The 25,940-nt window shown below is 45.9% G+C and overlaps 1 protein-coding gene across 8 annotated transcripts in view; it reads left to right on the top strand.

Moving 5' to 3' along the window:
• The window catches only part of Il16 (interleukin 16), a 103,210-nt gene that overhangs the window by 6,628 nt on the left and 70,642 nt on the right, over window positions 1-25,940 (top strand). For 3 of the 8 annotated variants that reach the window (XM_006507385.3, XM_011241680.3, XM_011241681.3), the window contains exon 2: window positions 16,704-17,116. In XM_006507385.3, coding sequence (XP_006507448.1) covers window positions 16,704-17,116 — 413 coding nt within the window. Of the gene's footprint in view, window positions 1-3,861; window positions 4,004-6,862; window positions 7,338-16,703; window positions 17,117-25,940 lie in introns of those variants that run through there. The other 5 variants (NM_001360088.1, NM_010551.4, XM_006507386.4 and 2 more) reach the window with 4 other exon arrangements.

Genomic DNA, 25,940 nt, shown 5'->3' with positions numbered 1-25,940 from the left:
GCTGGCAAGTCTCTCTCTGTCAAGGGGCGGGGTGGGGGTGGGTAGGGGTGGGTCATGCTGACCCTGGGAGGTGGAGGAAGTAAGGCACATCTGTAGGAGACAAGCCTCTGACCTTGGCAGAGTTTGAACATTTTTACAAACCGAGTCAGTCAATAACAAATGAGGAAAAGAAAGGATTTCTTCATCTTTTAAATGTTGTTTTCTGATATGAGGCAGGAGGCAGCGTTCCTCAGATAGTTGTGTGGGCAGAGAGAGTGGGGCTAGTTACCGCCTGGCACGGCTGGGCACAGCCCTCCTTAGATTCCTTCTCACTCTGAAATGACATCCCAGGACCCAAACCCCACCCTTTGGAACACCTCTGATACTCTTAAAAAACTGGAAAAGATGAGGGGTTCAGCCAGCTCCCCTAGTTTGGAGCCTTCAGGGCCGAGTAGTGTTCTAGTTCCTGTCAGGGCTGGGCTGGGTGGGGCGCCAAGCTTTCTCACCCTGTATGACCGCCAGTTAAGAACTGGCTTTTCATTTCTTTTTCCAGGTGGAGGGGCTGGCGGGGTGCTGGTGCTTAGTAAACCACCCTAGTCTTGTCCCTAAAATAGCACTATCCAGGCTAGGACCACTCCCTCCAGCTTTGTGTTAACCCTTTCCAAACCTGTTCAACGGATGGGATGTGGCACAGGCAGAAATCTCTAGCAGCTCAGCCTGGCAAATTGCACTTCTTCAAGTCATGTTAAAAGGGCAGGGCCATCCAGATGATGCAGTGTTAACATCTGGCCTCAGCATCCTGCTGGGTCCTCCTAAGGGCAAGGGTAGGAACTGTTGCATCTGCCAAAGGCTAACTAAGCTACAGGCACTAGGTTGGCCATTCTCATCATGACACTGCATCTGTGCTGTGGAAACTGTCACCACCCTTCAGGTTCTGCATCTCTAGATTGCCTTTGTGCTGTGGCTCTTAAATAAGCCCAGGACTAATGGTCTCATAGCTAAACTCTGTTCCCTTGAGGGGGATAATGCTCCCCCTTTTCCCAGTCCAAGGCCTTGAAAGGCTGGGAGTGAAGTGTACGTTTTGAAAGTGCAATTTAACCTGAGTCTAATCACATGAGTTAGATGTAAGGGCTCTTTGTAAACCGTAAAGTACAAACAAATGTGGAAAGCCATTATGAGGCATCCGTGGTTTATTTATTCACTCAGTTACGTGTTGACTCATTCTGTAAATGTTTATGGAGCCCTTATGTGGGGCTGGCTCATTTGGAGGACCCTGTGGTGAACAAAGCAGATGGGGTCCCTGTCTGAGGGATTGTATTCTAGATGGGGCCTATGGATGGTTCGCAGGCACTCATATAGGCTAATAGGTCACCCTCTGATGGTGGAAGGTCTCCCAAAGGAAATAAACAAGGATGAGGCTGTAGAGTAGAAGAGCATGTGTGGGGCGTCATTGAGATTGAGTGGACAGGACAGGCTGTATTTAGGATGGAGCCAGCCTCAGAAAGAGTTGAAAAGGGAACTTTCTTGGATCAGGGAGTGGCTGCAGAAACACGGACCTGGCATGTGGGAGAACTAATTCAAAGGCTAAGGTGACTGGAATTCAGTGAGCAAGAGGTTCGCAGGGAAAGGTATAATAGCAAGAAGTGCAAGGAACACAGGCTTCTTCCTACCACCAGGCATTCCTGGGGCTGTTAGCATGTGCCCCATGTCACGCTCTCTCAGTAACACCCTACCCCTTCGAGTTTCTGATTTTGCTTCTTAGAGCAAGCATGGGAGGTTGAACTCACAGAATTCAGCTGCTGAGTTCTAACCAGGACAGAGATCTCCTGGCTGTCTCCTCTCTGCCTTCTTCGGGCAGCCATGAGGCCTATGGGCTGCTGGAGGGAGGGTCAGTCTTCCTCCGTACGATGGAGTTTCTAGTTTGAAGTGTAGCTCATGCAAACAAGTCAGTGGGGGATCAGTCAGGGTTCTGACTATACTTGGGAATGAGTCTGTCTCAAGAGAAAATGGATTACCTGAGAATTGAGGGAGATGAAAAAAACTAAGACCCAGGCCAGATAATAGGAAGGGTTTGGCTCTGGCGCAAAGGGCTCCAGGATCCTCCTGAGGTCTAGGGTACGGATTCTTCAACTTTTCTGCCAGAGGGAAGTAGCCACAGTGAACAACGCCCATTGCAGCCCCAGTTACACTGTTTTCATAACTTCAAGAGACACTGTGGATTAGCAGAACCAACAGTGCTGACCAATGCCCCCAGCCCCAAGCACTTCAGAAATTCCTGCACCTTCCCCCAGACTTAGTCCCACAATAGGGGGCTGTCCCCATGCCTGCTGACAAAGGCGACTTTATGTCTGATTGCCCTCCCAAGATGTCTCTTGTGACCACCCTGGTTGCCTAGCAGTGGATGGGCTTCCACAGTAGTCTTGTATGGAATGCCACGGGCATCCTACAGCTTACCCCCACACCCTTACTAATGCATAGGACCCGGAACATTTGGTAGAGTGTCAAAAAACATGCCAGAGAGGCCACAGAGGCTGTGCTCAGAAGAGGAGTATGGGACATTCTCTTGGGCAGATGTTTTAGATGTCACCTTGAGATCTCAGGTTCTCTGAATGGATGAGAGGGAGAAAGACATGTTGGTCACATGATAATAAGCACTCAGGAAGGTCATGTTTTCTTTTTCTTTTAAAAAATTATTTATTTATTTATTTATTTATAATTTATGTGAGTACACTGTAGATGTCGTCAGACATACCAGAAGGGGGCATCGGATCCCATTACAGATGGTTGTGAGCCATCATGTGGTTTCTGGAAATTTGAACTCAGGACCTCTGGAAGAGCAGTCAGTGCTCTTAACTGCTGAGCCATCTCTTCAGCCCATGGTCATGTTTCTTAAGACTGGTTTTCAATGTGCGTCATGGAAGTTAAGTAATTGCTTGTAAGTGGAGCATGGTCAGTATCATGTAGAATACCTACAGAGCTAACTATGTCTTCTGGAAGGTAGGGCTGGGGCCCAAGAATTCCTACAGTCAGTTCATCTGTTAGGGGATATCTGGCACAAGAAGTCAGGAACACCTTGTTTAGAGCCCCCATGTGGTATTTGTCAGCCATGATCTTGGAGAAAGTTTCTTGACCTTGCTTATCTAATGCGGGCTGTGGCTCACGGTCACCAAGGACAGCAGAGAGTGAGGAGAGGTGCACTGAGCTTTTGAGTGGTGATTTTGTGACACGGTTATGACAGCACCTAGTTGCGGGTAGGATCATGTGATGTTATTTTTTTTCTTGTTAATTTTCGGTTTTGTTTGTTCATTTTTCTTCCAGTGCTGGGGAATCTAACTCAAAGTCTTGTACACTCTAGGCAAGTGCATGGACATGGCACTACCATTTCTTTTTTTAAAAATTTTGTCTTGAGACAAGGTCTTGCTTAGCTGCCTAAACTGGCCTTGAACTTGTGAATGTCCTGTCTCAACCTCTTGAGTAATAGGGGACTCAGGTGCATGGCCATCAGAACTGTTGCCACATTTATGGAAAACTCCTGACAGGTGTCAATCAATCTCTGGTCTATAACCCTCTTTTCTTTCTAATTATACTTTGGCTACCTGTGAATGCCCAGGACACTGAGGGACAGAGAAGGAGTCTCACTGTGTTTTGGAAAGGGCATGCCCAGATGGCGGACTTTATTCTGAGGCTCAGCTTTCAGCCCTACCGTCCCTGTTTGGGGTAAGGCTTTCATGGGGAGATGTCAGATGGCTCTAGCTGGGAGTATTCACACAAATCTGTGCCAGGTTGGACTCACTTAGCCAGAGTCACCTGTCCAGAGCAGGTGGCAGCATCTGACAGGGTGTGCCATCCCTCTGAGCTGGCATGTGACTCAGGGCTGGCCTCAGTGTGACAGAGGAGTATTCCCCATTTAGTCCAATCAGGGCGTGGGGTCCTGGTAGTGCAGATTACTGTGTGCTCTGGCCTCTGCAATTGCAGAGAGAAGCAAAGACAGTGACATCCTGAAGGGCTGTACCAGCAGGGTCAGGTGAGTGAATGGCTCCTCACTCAGTGTACAGAGCCAGCGATCGTTTCCTGTAGATGGAGGCTGAGTCTTCTGGCTTGAATGTGGAGGGATTTGGTTGCTAAGATGTATGTTTTGTTTGGAGGTGGTCAGGGAAGGCTCAGTGGGGAGAGTTGTTTGTAGAGTCACCATGTTGAATAATAGGACTTCTCCAATCGTGGTGGGTGGTTGGATGGTCTTGCTGTGAGTCTAGTGTTTCTGACTCCTCACCTGGTCTTGTCCTTATTGCCGTGAGTGTGGAAGCAGTTGGGAAGAGGAAGGGAGGTAAAAGGCCTTGGGTACCTGGAGGATGCTTTGTTGACCTGGCCAGATGGGCACAATGAATGGGTACATCTGACAGCTTTGGTGGTGAGGAAAGAGTCACTGGAGCGAGCATTTGGCTCCCCGCGTCTGCTTTTGACCAATTCCTGTTCTGGTTCCTCCCTAGAGGTGCTAATCCTACCCTCTGCCTCATAGCGTGATTTCTCCCTGTTGCTGGGGACTCAGGTGAGGAACATGAGGGTGAAGAGAAGCTCTGAAGCCACAGGGTAGCATCTCTCCTTCTGCTCTTACTTAGGAAAATTGTCTCTTTCCAGCTGAGCTACCCTAAAACAATGGCTGCATCCCGGCAGCTAGCTGAAGCTGTGCTGGGGCTTCCTGGGGCAGCCTGGGGTCACTGCCCTCTACATTTTTTCTCATTCTTTCCTCGGCTCCTTGGAAGAAGGTCCTCAGACCCCTGTTTTCTCTCTCCTCTTTTGTCTTGTGGTTACACAGTGGCCAACTCTTCTGAGCCCAGCAGGGCACTTCCCTTGCCCAGGAGGTGCCAGAGTACCCTTGTACCTTGCTGAAGCCCCATCCAGGTATTTATTCCTTAATGGGGCATCTTGCACCCCCTTTCTTAGGCATTCTTCTAACCCCAGATACTCTGCTGATATCTTCTCACACACTCTCCTGGTGATCTCGTGGTGTGGCTCCACGTGAATGGTGGGGTTCATTCAGCTAAAATGGGGTGTATCCTGGGCCTTAAGTGTAGCCTCTGACTCCAGGTTTTATGATCATCACTGCCCCAAGACACACCCCAACAAACATAACCAAGTCATATGTTCACAGAGTAAAAACGTAACAGAAGAGCACTCAGGCTGGAAAGATAGCTGTCAGGTCGGTAGGCACTTCTCATAAAAGCTGGAGTTCAATAGATGGAACACATGTAAAGGTGGAATGAGAGAACCCAATCCACAAAGCTTTCTTCTAGCCTCCCCATGTCCATACTTGCACACACACACACACACACACACACACACACACACACACACACGCAAAAAAAGCGATTGGCTCACAATTCCCTAGAGATTTTTAATTCAACCAAGAAACCACTTTAGAATTAGTTTCTATGTACTCATTATGATGGTTTATATATGCTCAGCCCAGGGAGTGGCACTATCAGAAGGAGTGACTCTGTTGGAGTAGGCATGGCATTATGGGTGTGGGCTTTAAGACCCTCATCCTAGCTGCCTGAAAGTCAGTATTCTGCTAGCAGCCTTCAGATGAAGATGTAGAACTCCCAGCTCCTCCTGTACCATGCCAGCCTGGACACTGCCATGATCCCACCTTGATGATAATGGATTGAACCTCTGAACCTGTAAGCCAGTCCCAATTAAATGTTGTCCTTATAAGAGTTGCCTTGGTCATGGTGTCTGTTCACAGCAGTGAAACCCTAACTAAGACACTCATATACAAAGAACTAAAGCAGATTTATTTTAGGAGAAAGCCAAAAGCTGAGGTCCTGTCCTCTTGCCAACTCTCTCCATCCATGTCTTCTGGATCCCACCATGAGAGACCCAAGAACTTGAAAAGGTCGAGGAGCCCTTTGAATTGAATTTGATAAGAACACAGTGAGGTCATATTTCTGAGGGGCATCTTAAACTTTAATAGGCTATGGCATTGCTGTTCACTCTTCCACATCCCTAGGCTCTACAGCCACCAATAGATTTGTCTAAATCAAATTCAGAAGGGTCATGCTACCTACCTGTGACCCCTTCCAAGTCTCTGCTCATGGGTAGGTCCTTGGTGAGATGCTTCAAAGAGTTGCTTCAGCCATAACTCAAGTCTCTGCTGGAAAAGTTCCTACACTAGAAAGGTATCTGTCTGTGTCTGTGGTCCCCAGTAGGCTGTGAAGAACCGTGCTTTATCCCATATGGTCCAGGTGCCTGAATCACAGTGCATGATAGAAACTGATTATTGTGCGGGTTGGGGCACACCAACAGTAATTTTAGGGATCAGGAAGATGCCTCTTCAAGCACAAGAACCTGATTTCAGATCCTCAGTACTCACGTAAAAGTAGGTTCCATTTTTTATGTCTATACGCTTAGTACTGGGCAGCAGAGACAGAGAGATCCTGGGGCTGCCTGGCCAGCCAACCTAAGTGAAACAGCAAGATTCAGGTTTAGTGAGAGATCATGTCTTAAAACAATAAGGTGGCTAGCCACAGAAGAAAGACAGCTAGTGTTGACCTCTTACCTCCATAAGTGTGTGCACAGGAAAGTACACTCACACACACACACACACACACACACACACACACACATTTTATCAGGAGAAGGAATTGTTTGTGTCTGCAATGCCTATTGAGACTGGCAATATATTTCCATATGTGAGATATTCTTCATCTTAAACACAGCTCTTTGTCAGCAGCCGCACAGCGCCATACGTGGGGAACAAAAACCCAAGGCAGTGAAAATAAACAAATGGCTGCAAGAGTCCCATGTTTCTGTTTGGGAGGCGCTTCGAATCAGCAAGGGACTCCAAGTTCTTTCGGATCTCTGTTGAAATGAGGACCCATCTATGTCAGTCTTGTAATTAGACAAGGTTGCCTGGTGTCTGCCAGAAACATGAAGAGGTCCCTGCCCAAAAGAGCACGGAGCAGATGGGGTTGCTGAGCGCAGCTTGTGCGTGAGCATGCCGCCTGGGGAAAGGAAGGCAGAGAACCAGGAGCTGTGGTGCCTGCGACACTCGTCCCTGGGGGAGAGAATTAGATGCCACAGAAGCAGCTCCTAGACTACTAGCTCCCTGCACTGTGACCCAGATGTCAGGATCCATGCAGAATAGGGATTCTTCATGGGTCTTGCACTGTGGGGGCAGAAGTGCATCTGTAATGGACAGGTGCAGCAGCTAGGATGTGGCTGCCCTGCTCTGCCAGCTGGAGGAGGTCACCACCAATATGCTCTTTGGCACATCTACAGGCGCACCCCGCTGCTGGGATGTCAGGCAACATCACCCCGTCCCCTCTGCTCATGGCATCTCGTACCTGGCCGGGCTAACTGTAAGTAACTCTGAGCCCTTTCCTCACACTTCCCTCAGCATAGGAAAAAGACCAGCAGGGAACTTAGCCCCCAAAAGTGACAGAAAAATGTCGGTCACAACCAGAGTCAGCTAGCTACTCAAGGGCACATGGAGAGAGACTCAGGAAATCTGGGGAAATGAGAACTCCAAGCCATATACCACAGGACCCGGCTGGAAGCATCAAAGGAAGCTTCAGGCTCCTGGCTTCCAACATGACTCTCAAGTAGACTGGAAATCAATACAGTTAATGAGAAATTCTCTTTTACATATAAAATGAATAGGATTCACAAATGTATAAGATTCTTCACAAAATCAATCTTCTTGCTTGTATATGTGTATAGAATGTGTATATATGTGTGTGTTCCCGTGTGAGGACACACATGTGAGTGGGTGTCTGTGTATGTGTGTGCTTGTGCACGTGAAGGTCAAAAGTTGGTGTGGGGCACCTTCCTCAATTGGTCGCTGAGGCAGGCTCTTCCTCCGATCATCTGTTTGACTAGTGTAGTTAGCTGGTTTGCCCTGGGGAATGCCTTGGCTCAGCTTCCCAAGTGCCGAGGTTATAGGCAGGCTACCACACCCACTGTGCATTCCTGTGGGTGCTAAGGTTTGAAACTCTCTATGCTCCTTATTCTTAAAAGGCGAGTGCTTTACCCCTGTGGCTTCTCTCTCCCAGTCATATATTCTAGGAACTTTCTAGTGGTTTTATTTATAACATAATAATGGTATTAATGTGATGCTGTCTTGCTTTAGTTATATATGTTTATTTATGAATTCATAAACATTTACTTATCTGTGTATCTTATGTGTGGTTAATGATGTGTACCATGATATAAAATGTAAGCTCAAACTTTGAATCAGATTATAAAAGCCCAAAAAGCAGTATTCTAGGGCCTCAGTGGGGCAGAGAAGAGCGTAGGTGTGGCCCTGTAGCCTGGAGTATGCCTGACTTCTCTTTGGACACAGTGGCTATCTCCCTGCTGTCCAAGGTAAGGACTCCTGGCTCAGTCAGCCATGAGCACTCCTCTCTTTTTCTTACCTTATGCTCTCCTAACTGGATGAATATATCCTCAAGCCACAGTAAGGGTCAGAGGTAGTTGGCTGGTCCAGTCTCACATGTCTGTCCATCTCCTTTTGTTCCTCATCCCTCAAGGGTGGCTTTTGCTACTCCCAGCCAAACCACACAAGTCCAGGAATGGTCATAGCAGTTGCTGAAGGAGGCAGGGGACTGTCATATTTACTGCACAGGTGATAGCTGGGCAATATTTTTCCAACACTGAAAAGTGTCAAAAGGAGATAATGAAGTATGTGTGTATGACATGGGAGGGGACATAGGCGCTGTCAGCCTCTCTCTGAACATGGGGATAGCTCAAGAAATACTTATAATACTTACTCATCTCATATGCCATCTTACAAAGTCGGCCTCAACGTATGCCAACAAATAGTGTCCAAGACACATTCCTATGGCTACAAAACAATTAAGCTGGGATTTTCTAATTTAAAAAAAATCAAGAAACTAAAAGATGTAAAATTGAAAATTAGTTGACAATAACCATGATACTCTTGTAAAGAACAGAGTTTAACTGGATATCAAAGCTTCAATTAATGACCTTCTGAGTCAATAAGAAGGCTTTGACTGTGTCTCAGCAACTGCTTAGGTTTTATGTGTCTCTCTACATAATAAATATGTACAAAATAAAACATGTACAAAATAAAAAAAACCAAATGAACTAACTAGTTATATAACAATAGATTGTGGACAAAGAAGGCTTTGGAGGAGACTTAACTTTAAGTAATAGTGACAAAGATGGCCAGCATAGTGACAATAACCAACTAACACAGGGCTGAGAACAAACTTCCATCCTTCCATTTGTTATCATAAACTTTATGAGTAGTAGCCTCTGTTATCATCCCATTTGACAGGTAACAAAACCAAGACACATAAGGCTTCAGTAGGTTTTGAAGGTCAGACTTTGGCTTCTTGAGCTCCTCCACAAAGCATGTTGCCACTCCATGACACACAGCTATATTTCAGAAATTGGAATACTTACTATGTCTTCTAGTCAGCTTAGTTCCAACATTTTTTACTTCAATAAATGTTCTAAGCACTGAAAAATGTTTTAAATAATAATTTTTCAATTTGTTTAGACTTTTCTTTGTAATATATTTTGATTCCACTCACTCCCCATATCCCCCAGTTCCTCCCAGATCCATCCCTACCTTCTTACCCACTTACTTTTGAGTCTTTTTAAAAAAGCTTATCAAGTTCCATTTGTGTTGCCCAAGTCTCTTGAGTATGAGGCCATACCTTGGAGTGTAGTTGACCTACCAGTGGTCAGATTCTTAAAGTAAACTGGCTTTCTTCTCCCAGCAGCCATCAATAGCTTCTCAAGTGGGAGTGGGAGTTCCTGCCCACATTCCCCATCCATGCTGGGATTTTTGTGTGGTTTGAGCCCATACAACTGCCAAAGCATATCTGGAAATCACTCTTTTGTTGAAATCTACTGCTTTTGGCCTTTACAATCTTTCTATACACTTTGCACAATGACCTCTGAGCTTTGTGGGAAGGGAGTGATATCAGTGTGAGGGAAGCTGGAATGCTCCCATCTTTTATTCTCTGCACATTGAACCGTTGGGTGTCTCCATGGTAATCACTGTCTACTGCAGGAGGAATCGTCTCTAACAAGGAGTGACAGTTGCAACGATCTATGGGCATAATGATAAGTCACTGAAAGTTGGTTTAATACTAAGTCCATTAAGCAGACAATAATGTAAGTTCTCCCGTTGGGCCTGTGACTTGTCTAGCCAAAGGTTTTGGTCCCGATAATATTGCCAGATATGGGTTTCATCTTTTGGAGGAGGACTTAGCTCTAACGAGAAAATGTTTGCTTACTCAAATAACTACTATTGCATGCGAGGGGGTGTTGTGTACCTCACAGGGTTCACAGATGGGCAATATTGACTATTTTCCTTTTTGGAAGACTGCATAGCAACTTCTAGCACCATAAAAGCTAGACAGTGGGGATAAAACCTCCAGGTCAGTACCACATGATTAAAAAGTAGACGTGGCATTATATTTTTGTCTCCTAAAACACAACTTTATTTTTCTAAATGTAATGGTGAGTTGTGGCTGATATAGAGAACCAAACACAGAAAATGAGTATGTATACATAAAAGGTTTCTTTACCCCCCCAAAGTGATTACTAGCTTTCAGTTTATCCATAAAGGTATGTTTTCTTCATAAATTAAAATTAAGTTTAGGCAACTCTTTTATAATAGTTCTTAGCTTTTGGTGACTTCCCAACATTCCACCATATCTACACATGTAGATCAGTTTCATTCCTATTGGCTGTGTAGCATTCCTCAGAATGTGCCATTATCTATTAGCATAGTCTCTCACTGGGGCACCTTTAGGTTGTTCACAGTTATTTACATTTTTCTCATTTTCCCTCCTTTTTCTTTCTACTATCTTTGTTTCTTTCTTAGTTTCCTTCTTTCTTTCTTTTGAGACAAGGTCTCTCTGTAGTTCTGGATGGCATGGGACAGAGAGCAGGCTGGCTTCAAGCTTACAGAGATAAGCCTGCCTTTGCCCCCCGAGTGCTCTGATTAAAGGTGTGTGTCACTGTGCCTATCCCTTCCTCTCTTTCTTATTAATTCAGATAACCAAGCAAGGTAGGTCATCCTTAGCTACGCTCTTGCTTATCTTATTTTGAATGTGTGTAAATCCATAAACTTAACAAACAGACAAGTTTAAGTCCTAGTCTGAATTATTCCCCTCGGATCTCCTGGGGGTTAGCAGAGTTATCTGCATTTCATGGGTAACAAAGCCATACAAGAGTTGCATTGCTTAATCCTGCAGGGATGAGTGTTAGGCCCACCGTTCAGATAAGGCTAGCTCCAGGGTCCAGCCTTGGATGTTCTAGTCAGATACCCTCTTGTCATTACTGTAACTACAAGTTTGCTGTGGCTTTATGCAGATATTCACTCAAGTGATTCTGCTTGGTGCCTGGAAGTGGGGGAGTCACAAAGAACTGAGCCTGGGGTAGCCCCTCCAGAGTAACAGTGGAGAAATATGTTTTCTGGAGCTTTTCTAGATTTTTCTTAAAGTGAATTACATGTTTTACTTGTGCCATATTGGTATTGCTTACTCAAGAGGAATCACTACCCTGTCTGGCCCTGTGCCTTTGGACTTAAGTGGTGTTGAGTTATCCAAAGATGCCCCAGCCCAACCTGTCCCATAGACTTAGGCCCACTTCCCAGGATGCCAAAAGTTCCGCACCTGTCTGAGATATAAAATATTCACCCTGGGCTCTAAGGTACTTTCCAGATTCTAGAATGTCTTTCTAGATAGTTCTTAAGCTCAGATGTCAGTTCATGCGGCTTCTTTTTACTCCGATGTCTTATCACTGGAGTCCTCCAGTCTGTGGTCCCAAGTGGGATGGTATTCCTGTGTTTGTGCAGGTGTCAGTGGGAAGGGTCTCTGAGATGCTTTTCAGCTATTGGTCCATATGCAATGCTCTTGCAATGTGCCAAGCCTCATTGAGTACAGTTGGTTTCCTCAGAGATGGAGTAGAGTAGAGGAAGAAAAATGATACGTGTAATAATCCAACACTGTCCGCTTGACTAGCAGGGATACTAAAGCCCAGAGATGCTCTATGCCTTCCTAGTCTTATGTACAGTGTATATAGACACAGAGGGTCAGACTCAGCTGTGGGTCCCTTAATTATATTAAAGATCTTCTCTGGGGTGGAGAAGGGACACCCACCTTTTCCCTTCATTTCTTATTTCTGAATCACTTTTTAGTTCAAGACCCCAAAAATATACCCCCTGGGCTGGAACGGCCAGACTTCAAAACTGCCTTTGAAATAGGACACTGTGGGAGAATGCAGAAACTCCAAAACACATTTATCAAAGGATTCCCCTTTCGCCACATGGTGATTTACAATCCTCTCCAGTTCTGCAGTCAGTGAACGATGTTTCACCCAGACCCAAGTGTGAGGCTGCAGCTTTAGTGAAGGATTTGCCCAACACACTGGCCACATGCAGATGAGGAAGGGGAGTAGGGAGATGATAGAAAGAACAAGGGACAGAAGAAGGAAGCAGAGAGCAGGGAAACAGGAAATGGGGACTGGGGAAGAAAGAGATGAAAGAAGAGAGAGGAAGTAAGGGAATACAGAAGAGAGGGAAGGAAGACTTGCAGACCTTGCTGCCTAGCCTGAAGTCTAGAATTTTCTTCAAGGCCTCTAAAGAAAGCAAGTGTCACTGCTTGGCAATCCTTAGCACTGCACTCTATGTAAAGGACAGCTCGGCTGTGGTCAGGTGTCGCAAGCAACTATGAGGTCAGTGGTCCCCATTCCTTTTTTCCAGGTAATCTCCTGCATGACAGGAAAGGTGACTCTATGTAGCACCTTTGTTCTCTGGCTGAGAGAACCAATCCTATTCAGGTGTTTGGAGGAACACTGCTCAGGACTTGGGAGAGTGGTTTTTCCAGTCCTTTGACTTTCCCTGGGCTAGGAAGGCAGGAGGTTCCCTGAAGATTTCCATAGTGAAGTCCTGTATGTAGGGAACTTCAGGAACGTCTTATGCAGAGCCCACCAGGGACAAAGAAAACTTGTAAGACACTGGCAAGGAATCCTGGGGCTGGGGACCAGATAAGAGAAAAGCTATTGGTTTGAACTTTCAGAGAGGGCTGAGGAGGGTGTGTGTGACATAGCTGGCTCTCAGCACCACTGGCATTTGGTTGCAGAGAGAGCAATAGCCAGTTCTAATGTCTCGAGCACAATCACTAAAACCAAGCTGAGCCACGTGACTGCCATGCTGTGTTTTCAATTATTCCTTCTCCCCTCTCTGTCTCTTTTGGTGCTAGGCCTAGAGGGAAGTCCCTTTCCACAGAAGTGAGGCTCTGGTCTCTCCACCTCAGCCCTTGCATTCCTTTCCCATTCATGTTTTCTGGGCTGATGAGGCTTGCTTAGAGCAGTCTCTGCTCTCAGAAGGAGGGTGAGTGCCTTGCCCTCTGCCTTCTCCTTCCCACTCCATGGTCTATGTCATCTCTCAGGAGAGCCCAGCCTCAGAAATGACCACTCCTTGTAGAAGGGCTTGCTTTTTATAGCTGACAGGACTCACTGGACACACTCATGGGGTGAGCAGTCTCCACCAAGAAATCTGAGCCTCATCTGGTCTAAGACCTGCATGCAGCCAGTGTCCCCAGCCAAGGGAGCCTATGGCTTTGCACCTCAACCTCAAAGGACCCCATAGATTCTTTGCTCTAGAAGATGCCTAATGAGTGGCTGGTCATGGCTGGGGAACTTGTAGGTGAAGAGAGGACATGGGGGAGAAAGGGAATGGGGTATATAATCTGAGGGTCTATGGAAATTGGTAGATCAAGACATTCAGAACCAGCTGTTATGAGTGAGAATGGATGGAGGGAAAGGCAAGCATTGGCTGGGGTGGAAGTAGCCTAGAAAACACACTATCTCCTGGAAATCATTGTTTTCCAGGACTTAGACTCCTAGTAGTATACCAAAAGACTTTTATTCCAGGAAGATAGATACACTTTTAAGACTAAACCTGAAAGTTTTGATTCGTTTAATGGAATAAACATCATAGCGTCAGGTATGGTTGGATCCAGCTGCTGTGTGACAGCATCTAGGCTTGGTTCTGCTCACATTCCCCTGACCTTCTGCTCCTTGTGCTTTTCTCCACTTCTCACCCCATCTGCCTGATGTCTGTCTGAACCTACCATGTCAATTTTCCTCTCCACACAGTAGTGCTTAGCAACTCATCCTTAGCTCTTCCTCGTCTGGTTTCAGATACTCCTAGAAGGATTTTATCATAAAACTTATTTGTTTTCAAGCTGTCAAATGGCTAATGTACAAGTTCTGGCACACACACACACACACACACACACACACACACACACACACACACACATCATGCACGTCCAACTGAGTATGATCTGAAAGGAAGGAGGTTCAACCAAAGTTATGATCTACAGAGATGTTGCCACGGAGCTGCCAGTTCTGGGGATTTGACAGGACAGTGAGTTGAGGACCTCCTGTGCTGGAGACAGCAGCCGGAGGGCAGCCCTGATGGTTTGGATTTGAAAGGGGATATCTGAAAGAGAAACAAGTAACAGGAAGAAAAAGGCACTGAGAACCCAAAGACCATGGACAGATTCAGATCAATCCTCTCAAGACAAAGCTAGTTTCAGCTTTGTGTTTGAGGCTGAGGACACATTGAATGTGGAACTGATACGGGAGTTTCCATGGCTCTAGGGGAAGGAAGCAAAAATGTGGTGCCGGATCTGGAAGCAGTGGTAAGCTAAGGAGAGAAAGTGCAGAGCACAGAGCATTTATTCAAGAGTACCAGGCAGGGTGACAGGAAGGGCAGCTGCAAGAATAGACTAAGGAGCCAGATTTATTTGTTTTTCAAGATAGGGTCTTGTCTGTCCCAGGGTGGCCTTGAACTCACTACATAGCTGAGGTTGTTCTTGAAGTTCTGATCCTCCTGCCCCTACCTCCCAGATGCTGGGGTTACAGGCACCACTGTGCCTGGACTACCACATAGTTTTAGGGCAGAGGAGGGTTGATGTGCGAATCTCCATGCAGTAAGAGTCACTGAGCAAAGCCAGCTTGGAAGCTCAGGATCTAGCCACACTGCATAGTTTCGTGGTGGTCACTGCCCCGTGCTTTGGCCATCTTTCTGTGACAAGAGGACATTATCAGATCCCACAAGGGTTTATGAGGACTAAGTGGTAAAACAATCAGAGCACTTCCTGGCCCACTACAGTAGTGACATTTTGAAGTCACTGAGTGCATGACAGAGATAATTATAGAAACACAGCACATTTGTTGGCCAGTACTGGAGCCCAGCTGGTGGCCATGAAGGTTTCCTTGTACCCATCTGCTAAAGAATGAGTGTGGCCTTCAGGGCTCAGAAACCTGTCCCCAAGCACAGCTGTCACTACAGAGCCAGTCCTTTATGGGTGGAATTCTATCATGTGAACTAGACAGGCAAAGAGTAAAGGAATTTGGGATATTGGCAAGGGTTTCCTCATGAGATGGACAACACTGAGTTAAATTTTTGAATAATATTTGTTTATTTAGTGTGCACATGTATGGTTATGAACACATGCATCAGAATAGATGGTGGAGCTTCAAGGTCAGAGGACAACTTGGAATCGTCAGCCTTCTACTATGTGGGTTCCAGGGACCAGACCAAGGTCATTAGGCTTGGTGGCAAGCACCTTCATTCACTTCGACATCTCATTTTGTCAGCCCAAGATGCAATGGTGCTTTGTGTTTGTTTGTTGTTTTGTTTTTAACATTTAGTGTGTGTGTGTGTGTTTTCCAGGTGTTTCAGGCAGTATCCTAAGAAGGCATTCTCTTTGGGGGGCACATGAAGATGTCTATGTCAGGAAAAGCTCTGCGCATCACCTGACTCCATGCTGCACGGGCACTAGCAGCAGGGTGGGTCGCTAAGAGCATCCCACAGTTTGTTGTTCTGGCAACAGGCTTTATTTTGTGGCTTGGACCCAAGTCAGAACTTGTCTGGCTACAGCATGAGGCTACTTCACCGCCTATCTCTTGGACACTGGATCCGTGAGAGGTGCCTCTTGACAAAACTGTGTTGGGCCGTGTGCCTGATGGGGAGAGCCAGTTTAGGGTTATGAGGCTGGGGGAATAAACCAGGGGAGTGGCTGACAGAGTAGGTGCTCACAACCCTACTTGGTACACTGGTGTGACTTAGGGCCTGAGGAAGGGCACGTGTGTTTGTCAAGAGCTAGCTGTGTGCTGAACTGTCTGCACTCAACCCAGTCACGACAAACTGGCAGATCTTCATCTGGGATCCTAACACATGCCTCAGTGGTCACTGGGCTGAGCCCTGGGCTCTTGAGTTCTTTTGGAGACACTGCAGGAGATACTAAGGAGAACACGGGGACCAGGGCAGTAGGCTCCGTCCTCCTTGACTTCCTCCTTGCTATGATCTACAGGCTAGAGTTTCATTTAAAGATTAGCTTCCAAGTTTAAAAGCCTCACAAAGCCACGGTCCCCTAAGCCTTTCCCATGATTCTGAGTCTTAGCCCATTAGCTAGCACCATGGATTTAAATTTCTTTTCTCTGCTCCTCGGTTCCCCTGTCTTTAGGATGTAGGTTAGAATAAAGAGTTTAGGCTTGGTCTCTATGAGCCTGGACTTGGTGTTAACCCCTTGAGTAATCTAAGCGCCATTTGTCCTGCAGAGGAGCTGGGTGCCGGGACTCATCTGCCCTGCTTCATGGGCACCGGAGTTCAGTTCCTGGACTTGAGCCGGCAGCAAGTCACACTACTTCCCATTTTTTCTTTCCTCCAGGGACTCATGCAGTGGCAGCTAAATCCAGTTCATCTGTCACTCACCGGCCAAGGCCTGGAGAACAGGAGAGGAAGAAGCGTGGCCTCACTTCCTCTCTGAGGATGGAACCCCACGGCCACTCCGGAAAGAGCCGGAAATCCACGAAATTTCGCTCCATCTCCCGTTCCCTGATCCTCTGTAACGCCAAGACCAGTGATGACGGCTCCAGCCCAGATGAGAAGTACCCTGACCCTTTTGAGACTTCACTGTGCCAGGGCAAGGAGGGTTTCTTTCACTCCTCCATGCAGCTGGCAGACACATTTGAGGCTGGGCTCAGCAATATCCCAGACCTCGCACTGGCCTCGGACTCTGCTCAACTCGCAGCAGCTGGGAGCGATCGAGGCAAGCACTGCAGGAAGATGTTCTTCATGAAGGTATGGCCGGGGTCTGTGTCTGACAGGGCTTACAGTTGCTTTCTGGTGCTGTGATTTAGTCTTTGAATCCATTTAAGCAAAAATCAGAAGAACAGAGTTTTCATTGTACACAGCAGCAAGGAAAAACTGAGGCAGGGCTGCCCAGGACTCACGGCAAAGGGCTTGATAGTGATTTAGGTACGGTCAACACTCTTCTCTGAGATATTTGGTAAGAGATGGTGTCAGTCAAAGACAGATTGAGCCTAGATCCCTGGCGAAAAATGGCAGCCGCAATAGCTCTCATCACCACACAGGCATCCTTTGGCATAGGGTAGGCAGGTCAAAACACACCTATCCTGCATACACATATCCTGCATGGTGCTATTTGGGATCTCAAAGCCTTCTCAACCAACCAGATTCTTGATGAAGAATCTCAATAACGATGGAGAGTAGGTCATATGACCATTGCAGGAAGGGCATCACAGGCAGAGGGGCAGCACATGCAATAAAGAAGAAAAGAATATGTTAGGAGAATACAGGAGGCTGATGCAAGAGGGTGGCACAAGTTCAGGACAAGCCTGGGCTACATAGTAAGTTCAACTTCAGCCTGGGACACACAACATTTTGCCTGAAAAAAAGTATGTTGTGAATATCAAGAAGTCTGGAACATGGTAGTCAGAGAGAAAGGGAAGAGTGTTAGGATGTGAAGTTACGGTAGCAGCCCGGGTCCTAGGCATGGCTGTGGTGAAGCTTTGGGGCGTTATTGTAGTGGTGGAGCAGGGAAGAGACATGATTGGGTTTTTTTTAACACTCTCTGGAACCTGGCTAACAGTAAGGGGGCGCTTCTTGGGAGGCTGTGGTGATAACCCAGGCCAGGAATTATGTGAGTTAAACTGAGGGAGTGGGGACAGAGTCCCAGAAAATAGTCAGCAGGAACTCCCATGGTCCAGGCAAAGCTAGAAAGGCTTATCCATAGGAGGATGCAGAGTGTGAAGACATGAGAGGAGTTACCTCGAGCTGCACATTCTAGCCAGAGCAGCAGCTCAGGGAAAGTATGTGTGGGAGATCAGGACAGACAGACAGACAGTCAGACAGACAGACAGACAGACATATGTACACACACATACACAGAGAGACAGACAGACAGAAAGAGACAGAGAGAGACAGAAAGTGACAGAGAAACAGAGACAGAAAGACACACACACAGAGGGACAGAGATATAGAGAGGGAGGATGCTAACCCCCCCCCCCCCACCATGCCTCCCTCTTTGGAGCCTCAAGTCTCTCCACGATTAGGTGTGTCTTCTCCCACTAAAGCCAGACCAGACATTCCTCTGCGATATATGTGCTGGGGGCCTCGGATCAGTGCCTGTATGCTGCCTAGTTGGTGGCTCAGTTTCTGGCAGCTCCCAGAAGTCTGGGTTAGTTGAGACTGCTGGTCTTCCTATGGGGTTGCTCTTCCCTTCAGCTTCTTCAATCCTTCCCCTAATTCAACCATAGGAGTCCCAGACTTCAGTCCGATGGTTGGGTGTAAGCATCTGCATCTGTCTCAGTCAGCTGCGGGTTGTCGAGACTCCTCAAAGCACCTCACAGCCACCCTCTTTGCCTTCCAGTGGACTCTAGTCCCTGCTCTGGGCTCCCTCCTTCCCCTCAACAGAAGTGCCCTGTTCTCTGGCGTGACTCAGTTGGTCCAGATGGACTTCTCAGCCTTCGGCAGTACCATGGTTACACTGATTTCAAAACAACATCTGGGAGAGACCCTGTGATGTCAGCCCCTGCTCTAGGAATGCTTAATGTGAAACTCGAAAAAAGAGGAAGTTGCTTAAAGAGACAACTTGAAAGTTAAGGGAAAAAAGGAAAGCGCCATTGGACGGTTGTGTGTGGCACACCCAGGACGTCATTGGACGGTTGTGTGTGGCACACCCAGGACTGAGCTGACTCCTACCTACAGGTGTGCACGGCCAGCAGGGATGCTTATGAGAGTGTGACTAGCCTGTGCAGTGCTGAGGCCCCAGTGGCCACTTGCTTCTGGGCCAGCTTTCCAATAGGACTTCAGCTCATTAGGTCTAGAACGTTTACAGGAAGAAGTAAGTGGATTTCCTGAATACTTTAGACGGGCTGTCTTTTTCCATAGAAATACTATTTTTTTTTTAAATTCAATTACTCTCTGTTTGCATGCCTGTGTGCCTGCCTGCCTGCCTGCCTGTCTGCCTGTCTGTCTGTCTTTCATTCTTTCACCTAGTTATGTGGGCAAAGATGACCTTGAGTTTTTTATTTTCCTGACTTTTACCTCTGTGACATACCACACCAAGCTTAAGCAGTGGTGAGGATGGAATGCAGGCCTCCTTCATTCTAGGCAAGCATTCTACCCACTGTGCTTTAGTTCTAGCCCCAAAGAGTATTTTTAAAAATGCCTTTTGAGCAGAATGTCAAGGCCAAGGAAAGAGGGCACTCCCTCCTTCCCTTCCTCCCCAACTCCCTCCCTCTCCTCCCTCCCCCTTCAATATTTGCTTCCAGTCTCTACAATAACTGGATTCTTGCATATTCTAGCTATTCTCTGGAGTAAAGAAACAAATCTGGGTTCTGGAGAGATATCTCAATGATTAAGAGCACTTATTCATCTTCCAGAGGACCCAGGTTCGATTCCTAGTACATACATGGTGGCTTGCAACCATCTGCAACTTCAGTTTGAGGGGATCCAAACCTCTCTTCTAGCCTTTATGGCCACCTGGTATGAATGTGGTGCACAGACATTCATGCAGGTAAAACAATCATAAGATTGAAAAAAAAATTTAAGGGAACAAGTTTGGTGCTGTACCCTCAGGGGATCTGTGTGGAGATGGCAGGTGTGAGCAGAATGAATCCTGTCCCTTCTTTCCAAGCTGGTCATACTGTGTTCTTAATGAAAAGTTCTATGAAGGGCTATTATAGCCTAGACAGACTCTTCCAGGCTAATGGCTGCTCAGCTTTGTGTTGTGTAACAAAATAGCACAGGCTAGATAAATTACAAAGTAAAGAAGGTTGTTGGGGAAGGCCATATTCACCTAATGTCAGAACTCAGGAGGTGGATGATAAAGAGTTGTGAGTTTTTGGGATGGCTTATCTTCCCCCCTACTCTTTTATCTTCAACTTGTGCCCATACATTTAAGGTATAGGTTACACAAGCAGCACACAATTATTTACTTTTTATATCACATTCTTTACATTTGCCTCTGTTTTGTGTCATTTCAGGGGTTTACAACTGTGTTAAGCATCTTGTCCTTTGTCTAGTTGTCTGAAATGTTTTATACCTGTTTTCTTTCTTCTTATCTTTTAAACTGATATATTTGTTACATTTTCTTTTGGATTAGTTGCTATTCAGAGATTATCTTTGATTCTTTTATCACTAAAATAAATATTATAATCTAAATATCATAATCTCATTTAAACTAGTACTTCACTAGAGCACCCGAACACTACTCAGAATGCGGAACACCCAGTTCTATCAACACTCACATCCTCTTCTCTATTGCTGCCAAAAATTAATTTTGCACATGTTTATGATTTCCAAGCATACCATGATTGTTGCTCTGTGAGTCAGTACTCATTTGCATGGTTGTTTATATTTATCCCTCTACTATCTTCATTTCTTCTTGTCTTTCTGTGTCTTGCTGAGGTCATTTCTGCCTGAGACAGGCCTACCTTTAACATGGGGCAGGGTCTGAGCTTAGAACTCAAATGACCTCCACAGGCCAAATATCTAAAAAGTTAAATCCAGATAAAAAAAGATCTAAAATGCATCCTTCTGTCCTAATATCTTGACAAGCCTCCATATGAGCTTGCAGACCAGCTTCAGTTAAATGCTTGGAGTCCTCAGAGTTCTGCCCTGGAAAGTGGTTGCTGGGAGGCCTATCTTGACTCTTCGCCATCACTATTTGTCTGGCCATCCCTTCTGTTCATCATCACAAGGGCCTTAGGTTTAAGTAAGTGATCACCTGCAATTCCCTATTCATGCCCTCCTCCAGCAAGCGCTGGAAGCCCAGAGATGTGCATACCCATGTTGTAATCCACTCGAGATGACACACACCTCTGGGAGAGAGGAGCCTGGTGCACAAATGCTTTTGATAAAATATCACCATCCAAGTTTGCTTCTCCCTCTCTGGCTGGATCTTAGCTGACCATCACATAGTCCTGAAAATCCATTTGCTCGCTTGGTACTCTTTGGAGTTGGTCCTTTTTTGAAGGTTCTGTGGCACACAGACTTTGTTGAGACTGGGAACTGGTTCAGAGTAACTGTCCTTTAAGTATTTATGGAGAGAACTCTGTATGAATCGGCACAATGAGGCCACCCTTAAGACGGAGAGTCTGTTGGCATCGAGCTTTCTTGAACCAACATGTGGGCTTACATTAGACTTTCTGTCAGCATTCTCTGGCTGGAATCTAGAGCCAGTGGTGCTCTGTCTGGGAGGATAGCAGCCAGGAGGCCAGACATGTGTGGGGGGTCCTGCTCCTCCAGCTGCCCTCCTTAGAGGATGTGCAATGCTTTGATCCACAGCGTGGCACATCCTGCTTTTCTATACAAATTTAAAATACTGGTTAGGCCAAGTCACCACTCATCCAGCGTGACTCAGGGGCCGTGTAGTCAGCTCAACCGTCTGCATTTCTGGCATGTGCTGTGGGTGCAGGGGGTGGAATCAATGCCTCCCTGGGCAGACCAATTCCTTCACCCCTCTGCCTATGAGCAGCCCAGTTTGTGGCTTGAGGCCTAGGCTTTCTTGGCAAGCAGGAAACACGATACCCTGGCTGCTTGTCTCTTCCTGCCACAGTAGAGTCTCTTGTGGGTACTGAGAGCAGTCACTGTGAGGGAAGCTTGGGTTTCTAGGACTCCCAAGGGGCTGGTAGGTCCCCAGAGTATATGGAAGGAGGCAGAGGGAGGCAAGGGTGGTCCATGTGCAGGAAGTGGGGAGGGACAGCCCACAGGTATGATTCATGCCCACTTGCTGATGCTCACCCAAATTCTCTGTGATTTCTAGTTGTTTTCAATGCTAGAAGACATTTGGAAATATTTCTTTAGAAGTTGGCTTCATTAGTTGGCATTTTGAATCTCATTGGTTTTGGCAAGATGCCATTTGGCTAGTAAAGAGTTTGCCTGGGTAGAAGGAGAAAAGAGGAAACTGGGAAAAGTCAGTAGAGCAGCTACGTTTCCAACTATAGTGTTTAACATGGTCCTTTGTGAGTAGGTTACAGCTCATCAAGTCTTTTCCCAGTCTCTGCATACAGTCCACTCCTTACTGCCATATGGCTACCTCTGTCTCGAATACCAATGAACCAAGCCTGGGTCACCCTGTAGAGCCCAGTGTGTTAGTCAGCTTTCAAGGACTGTATCAAAATACCAGAGAGAATCAACTCAAAGCCAGAAAGGTCTATTAGGGTTCATGAATCCAGAGGCTTTATCTCAGAGTTGGTTCAGCTGTTTCTGTGTTCATGGTGGGGTAGAATATCACGCAGGAGGAGGCCTCTGTGGTGGAGGAGCATGCTCAACAAGTAGCAGATGGAACAGAGAGTATGAGCAAGAATGAGGACTGGATTCAGAGGATGGGGAGGCTTGGTTTTGTAACAAAGTACCACTTCCAAGTGGTAAGTCTGCAAGTGAGTTCTTCCCCTGAGGTCAGAGCACATGCTGCACCAGGGGACCAATGTGAGGGATGCAGGAGCAGGCGTGCTTCTTCAGTGGAGCATCTGCCATGAAGCCATCACTACCCCCTCCCCTTGCCCTACGCCCTAGTTACCACTCTCCTAATTGAAACATCAACCAATAAAAAAATACTTATGTATTTCCATCAAAGAATACATTCTGGGTGCCAGCTGCAGGCAGGATGCACACTTAATCATTTGTGTTTCTTCTGTGAGCTTAGGAGAAGGTTCAGAGAAAGCCTCCTGACGTTCCATCTTTACCTGAATGTATAGTATATATATTTTTAAGTTTAGGGTTTAAAACTTTTTATTTAATTCTGGACATATACAAATAAATATACAAAATGCATTCATACTCTATTATTATTATTATTACCTTTAATCTTTCCTCACAGTCCAGTCACTAACCCTCTCTCATTCTGCCTTCCAACAGTTTCTCACCCCATTCCACCTGCTGCATCTCCAAGAGGATACCCTCACACCCCTACAAGCTCCACCAGGCCTTCCCACTCCCTGGGGCCCCAAGTCTTTCAAGGGCTATGTGTATCTTCTTTCACTGAGGTCAGGCCAGGCAGTCCTCTGCTGTATATGTGTTGGGGGTTTCAGACCAGCTAGTGTATGCTGCCTGGTTGGTGACTCAAAGTCTGAGAGATCTTGGGAATCCAGGTTTGTTGAGACTGCTGGTCTTCTCATGGGGTTGCCCTCCTCCTCAACCTCTTCCAGACTTTCCCAAATTCAACCACAGGGGTCCCCGACGTCAGACCATTGGTTGGGTTCAAGTATCTGCCTCCATCTCAGTCAGCTGCTTGTTGGGCATTCACACTCTTAAAGAGTGTTCTATTTACCTTCTGAACATCAGGTTTAAGAAGCAAACTGAGTCCTGTGAGCATCCCTACCCAATGCTATCCACTCTTGCATCCTCTCATGGATGACACTATCCTTTGTTTGAGTATATTATTTCCCTGCTTGTCCATATACTTTGCTCAATCTATTTACTTACTTGAATGGCATTTGGTTAGCCCTGCTAATTGTTGATTGATGTTTGTTTGACATTTTCACCCTTTACTTCTGACCTATGTTTGCTTTCCCCATACTTCTGAGTTTCTTGTAGATAGCTATGTCCATGACTTCAGTGCTGGAGATTGAGCCCAGGATTAAGGTATTCTGCACAAGTACTCTGCATCAAATCTATACCTCCAGACCTCTTTTCAGGTTTTATTTGGAGATAGGGTTGCCCTAAGTTTCCTACGCTGGACTTGAACTCACTTTGTATCTCACCCAGGCTTTGAACTTGCAATCCTCTTGCCTCAGCCTCTGGAGCAACTGGGATAATTAGGCATGCCTGCCAGTATCAGCTTAATTTTAAAAATCTGTATCTATTCTGCTAATCTCTGAATTTAGGCCATTTACATTTAAAGTAATAATTTATATGTGAGAACTTAAGTAGGTTTTGTTTTTTAATATGTTTGCTGTTCCTCCACTTATTTCCTTTTGCTTCTCTATTTTATTTGAACACTCTTTTAAAGTTCCTTTTTTAAAGAATGCGTTGGGGGTTTATTTTATGTTGTCACTGAGGCTGCTATGTGTATGGTCATTTATACCACACGTGACTTGTCAAATCACCTCTTGGTACTGACATTTTATCCTCCTTTTTTTTTTAAGACCTTACACTTATACCCTGCCCTAATTAGGTTTCTATTGATGAGATAAACACCATGACCACAAGCACCTTAAGGAAGAAAGGGTTTAGTTCACCTTACAATTTATAGTCATGATGGAAATCAGGATAGGAACTCAAGGCAGGAACTTGAAGGCAGGAACCTGGAGGCAGGAACTGAAGCAGAGGCCGTGGGTGAATGTTGCTTACCAACTTACTCCTCCTGGCTTGCTCAGTTAGCTTTTTCATACATTCCAGGACCACCTGCCTAGGGACAGCATAACACACATGGTGCTGGGCCCTTCCACATCAATCATTAATCAAGAAAATGCCTCACAGAACTGCCTACCATTCAGTTGATGGAGGCAATTTTTTTTAAAACTGAGATTTCTTCTTTTCAGATGACTCCAGCTTGTCTCAAGTTGACAAAAACTAGTTGGCATGGGTCCCTTGGTTCTCCTAACTTTTATATTACCCTCCCAAGAATTTATAGCTTGAGCTCCACAACAGAAGATATACTGTTTGCTTCAAGCATAAATATTACTAAACTCATACTGGTGACAGAATCTATTGTTTTCATATGTCCCAACACTCTTACTTCCTTTCTGGAGGTTCTAGCTGTTTTGTCATTTTCTTTCTATTTGGAAACTCGCTTTAGACCAGCCGCTTTCAATTGGTTACCCCCTCTGGGTAATGACCCTTTCACAGGGGTTGCCTAAGATCATCAAGAACATGAATATTTACATTATGATTCATAATAGCAGCAAAGTTACAGTTGTGAAGAAGCAACAAAAATAATTTTTTGGTTGGGGGGTCAGCACAACATGAGGAATTGTCTTAAAGGGCCACAGAAGGTTGAGAACCTCTGCTTTGGACAATCGTTAATAATAGAGTGACTTATAATAAATCCTTATTTTCATCCATCTAGGAATATGTTCTGTTTCTTATTTGTGCCTAAAGGATGAGTAAAGGGTTGCCTGTTTGTTTGAGACATTATATATAGGCCTCTAACTTATGGTAATCTTCCTGTTTCAACCTCCCTAGTGCTGGGATTATCTGGAAGAAGAGCTTTGAGACACACTACATTTCTGGCTGACACTTATTTTCTGTGCTTAGATCCTGGCACGTCTTTCCTTCTGCCTTCTGTGTGCTCAGATGTGACAGTGTTTCCTTAGAGATGTGTCATTTGACTCTACTTATTTTGAAGCACTTGGCTTTTGATTTTTAAGGTTTGATTATGAGGTCCCATGATGTTGATTGTTAGGGCTAGATTTGTCCAGTTCTAGCATCTCTTGTGTCTCTTTTTGTGGCATTGTCTAGTACAAAGAAGCCTGTATCTTGCTACTTACCCCTTTAACACCTCGATTATGTCTAATTTTTGTTTGTTTCTAGAGGATTTGTAAGTGGTGGAGGAAGCATTTTGATGGTGGCTGCTTTACAGTCCTGGTCGGACAACACCAGCACCTGGCTTATCTAGGGATTCACTCACCATCTACTTCTCCAAATAGTGCGCTCT

Source organism: Mus musculus, chromosome 7 (genome assembly GCF_000001635.26).
Source record: "Mus musculus strain C57BL/6J chromosome 7, GRCm38.p6 C57BL/6J".
In the NCBI taxonomy this organism is placed as follows: Eukaryota; Metazoa; Chordata; class Mammalia; order Rodentia; family Muridae; genus Mus; species Mus musculus.
Note: the sequence above shows the minus strand (reverse complement) of the source record. Positions and strands in the feature narration are given on the sequence as shown.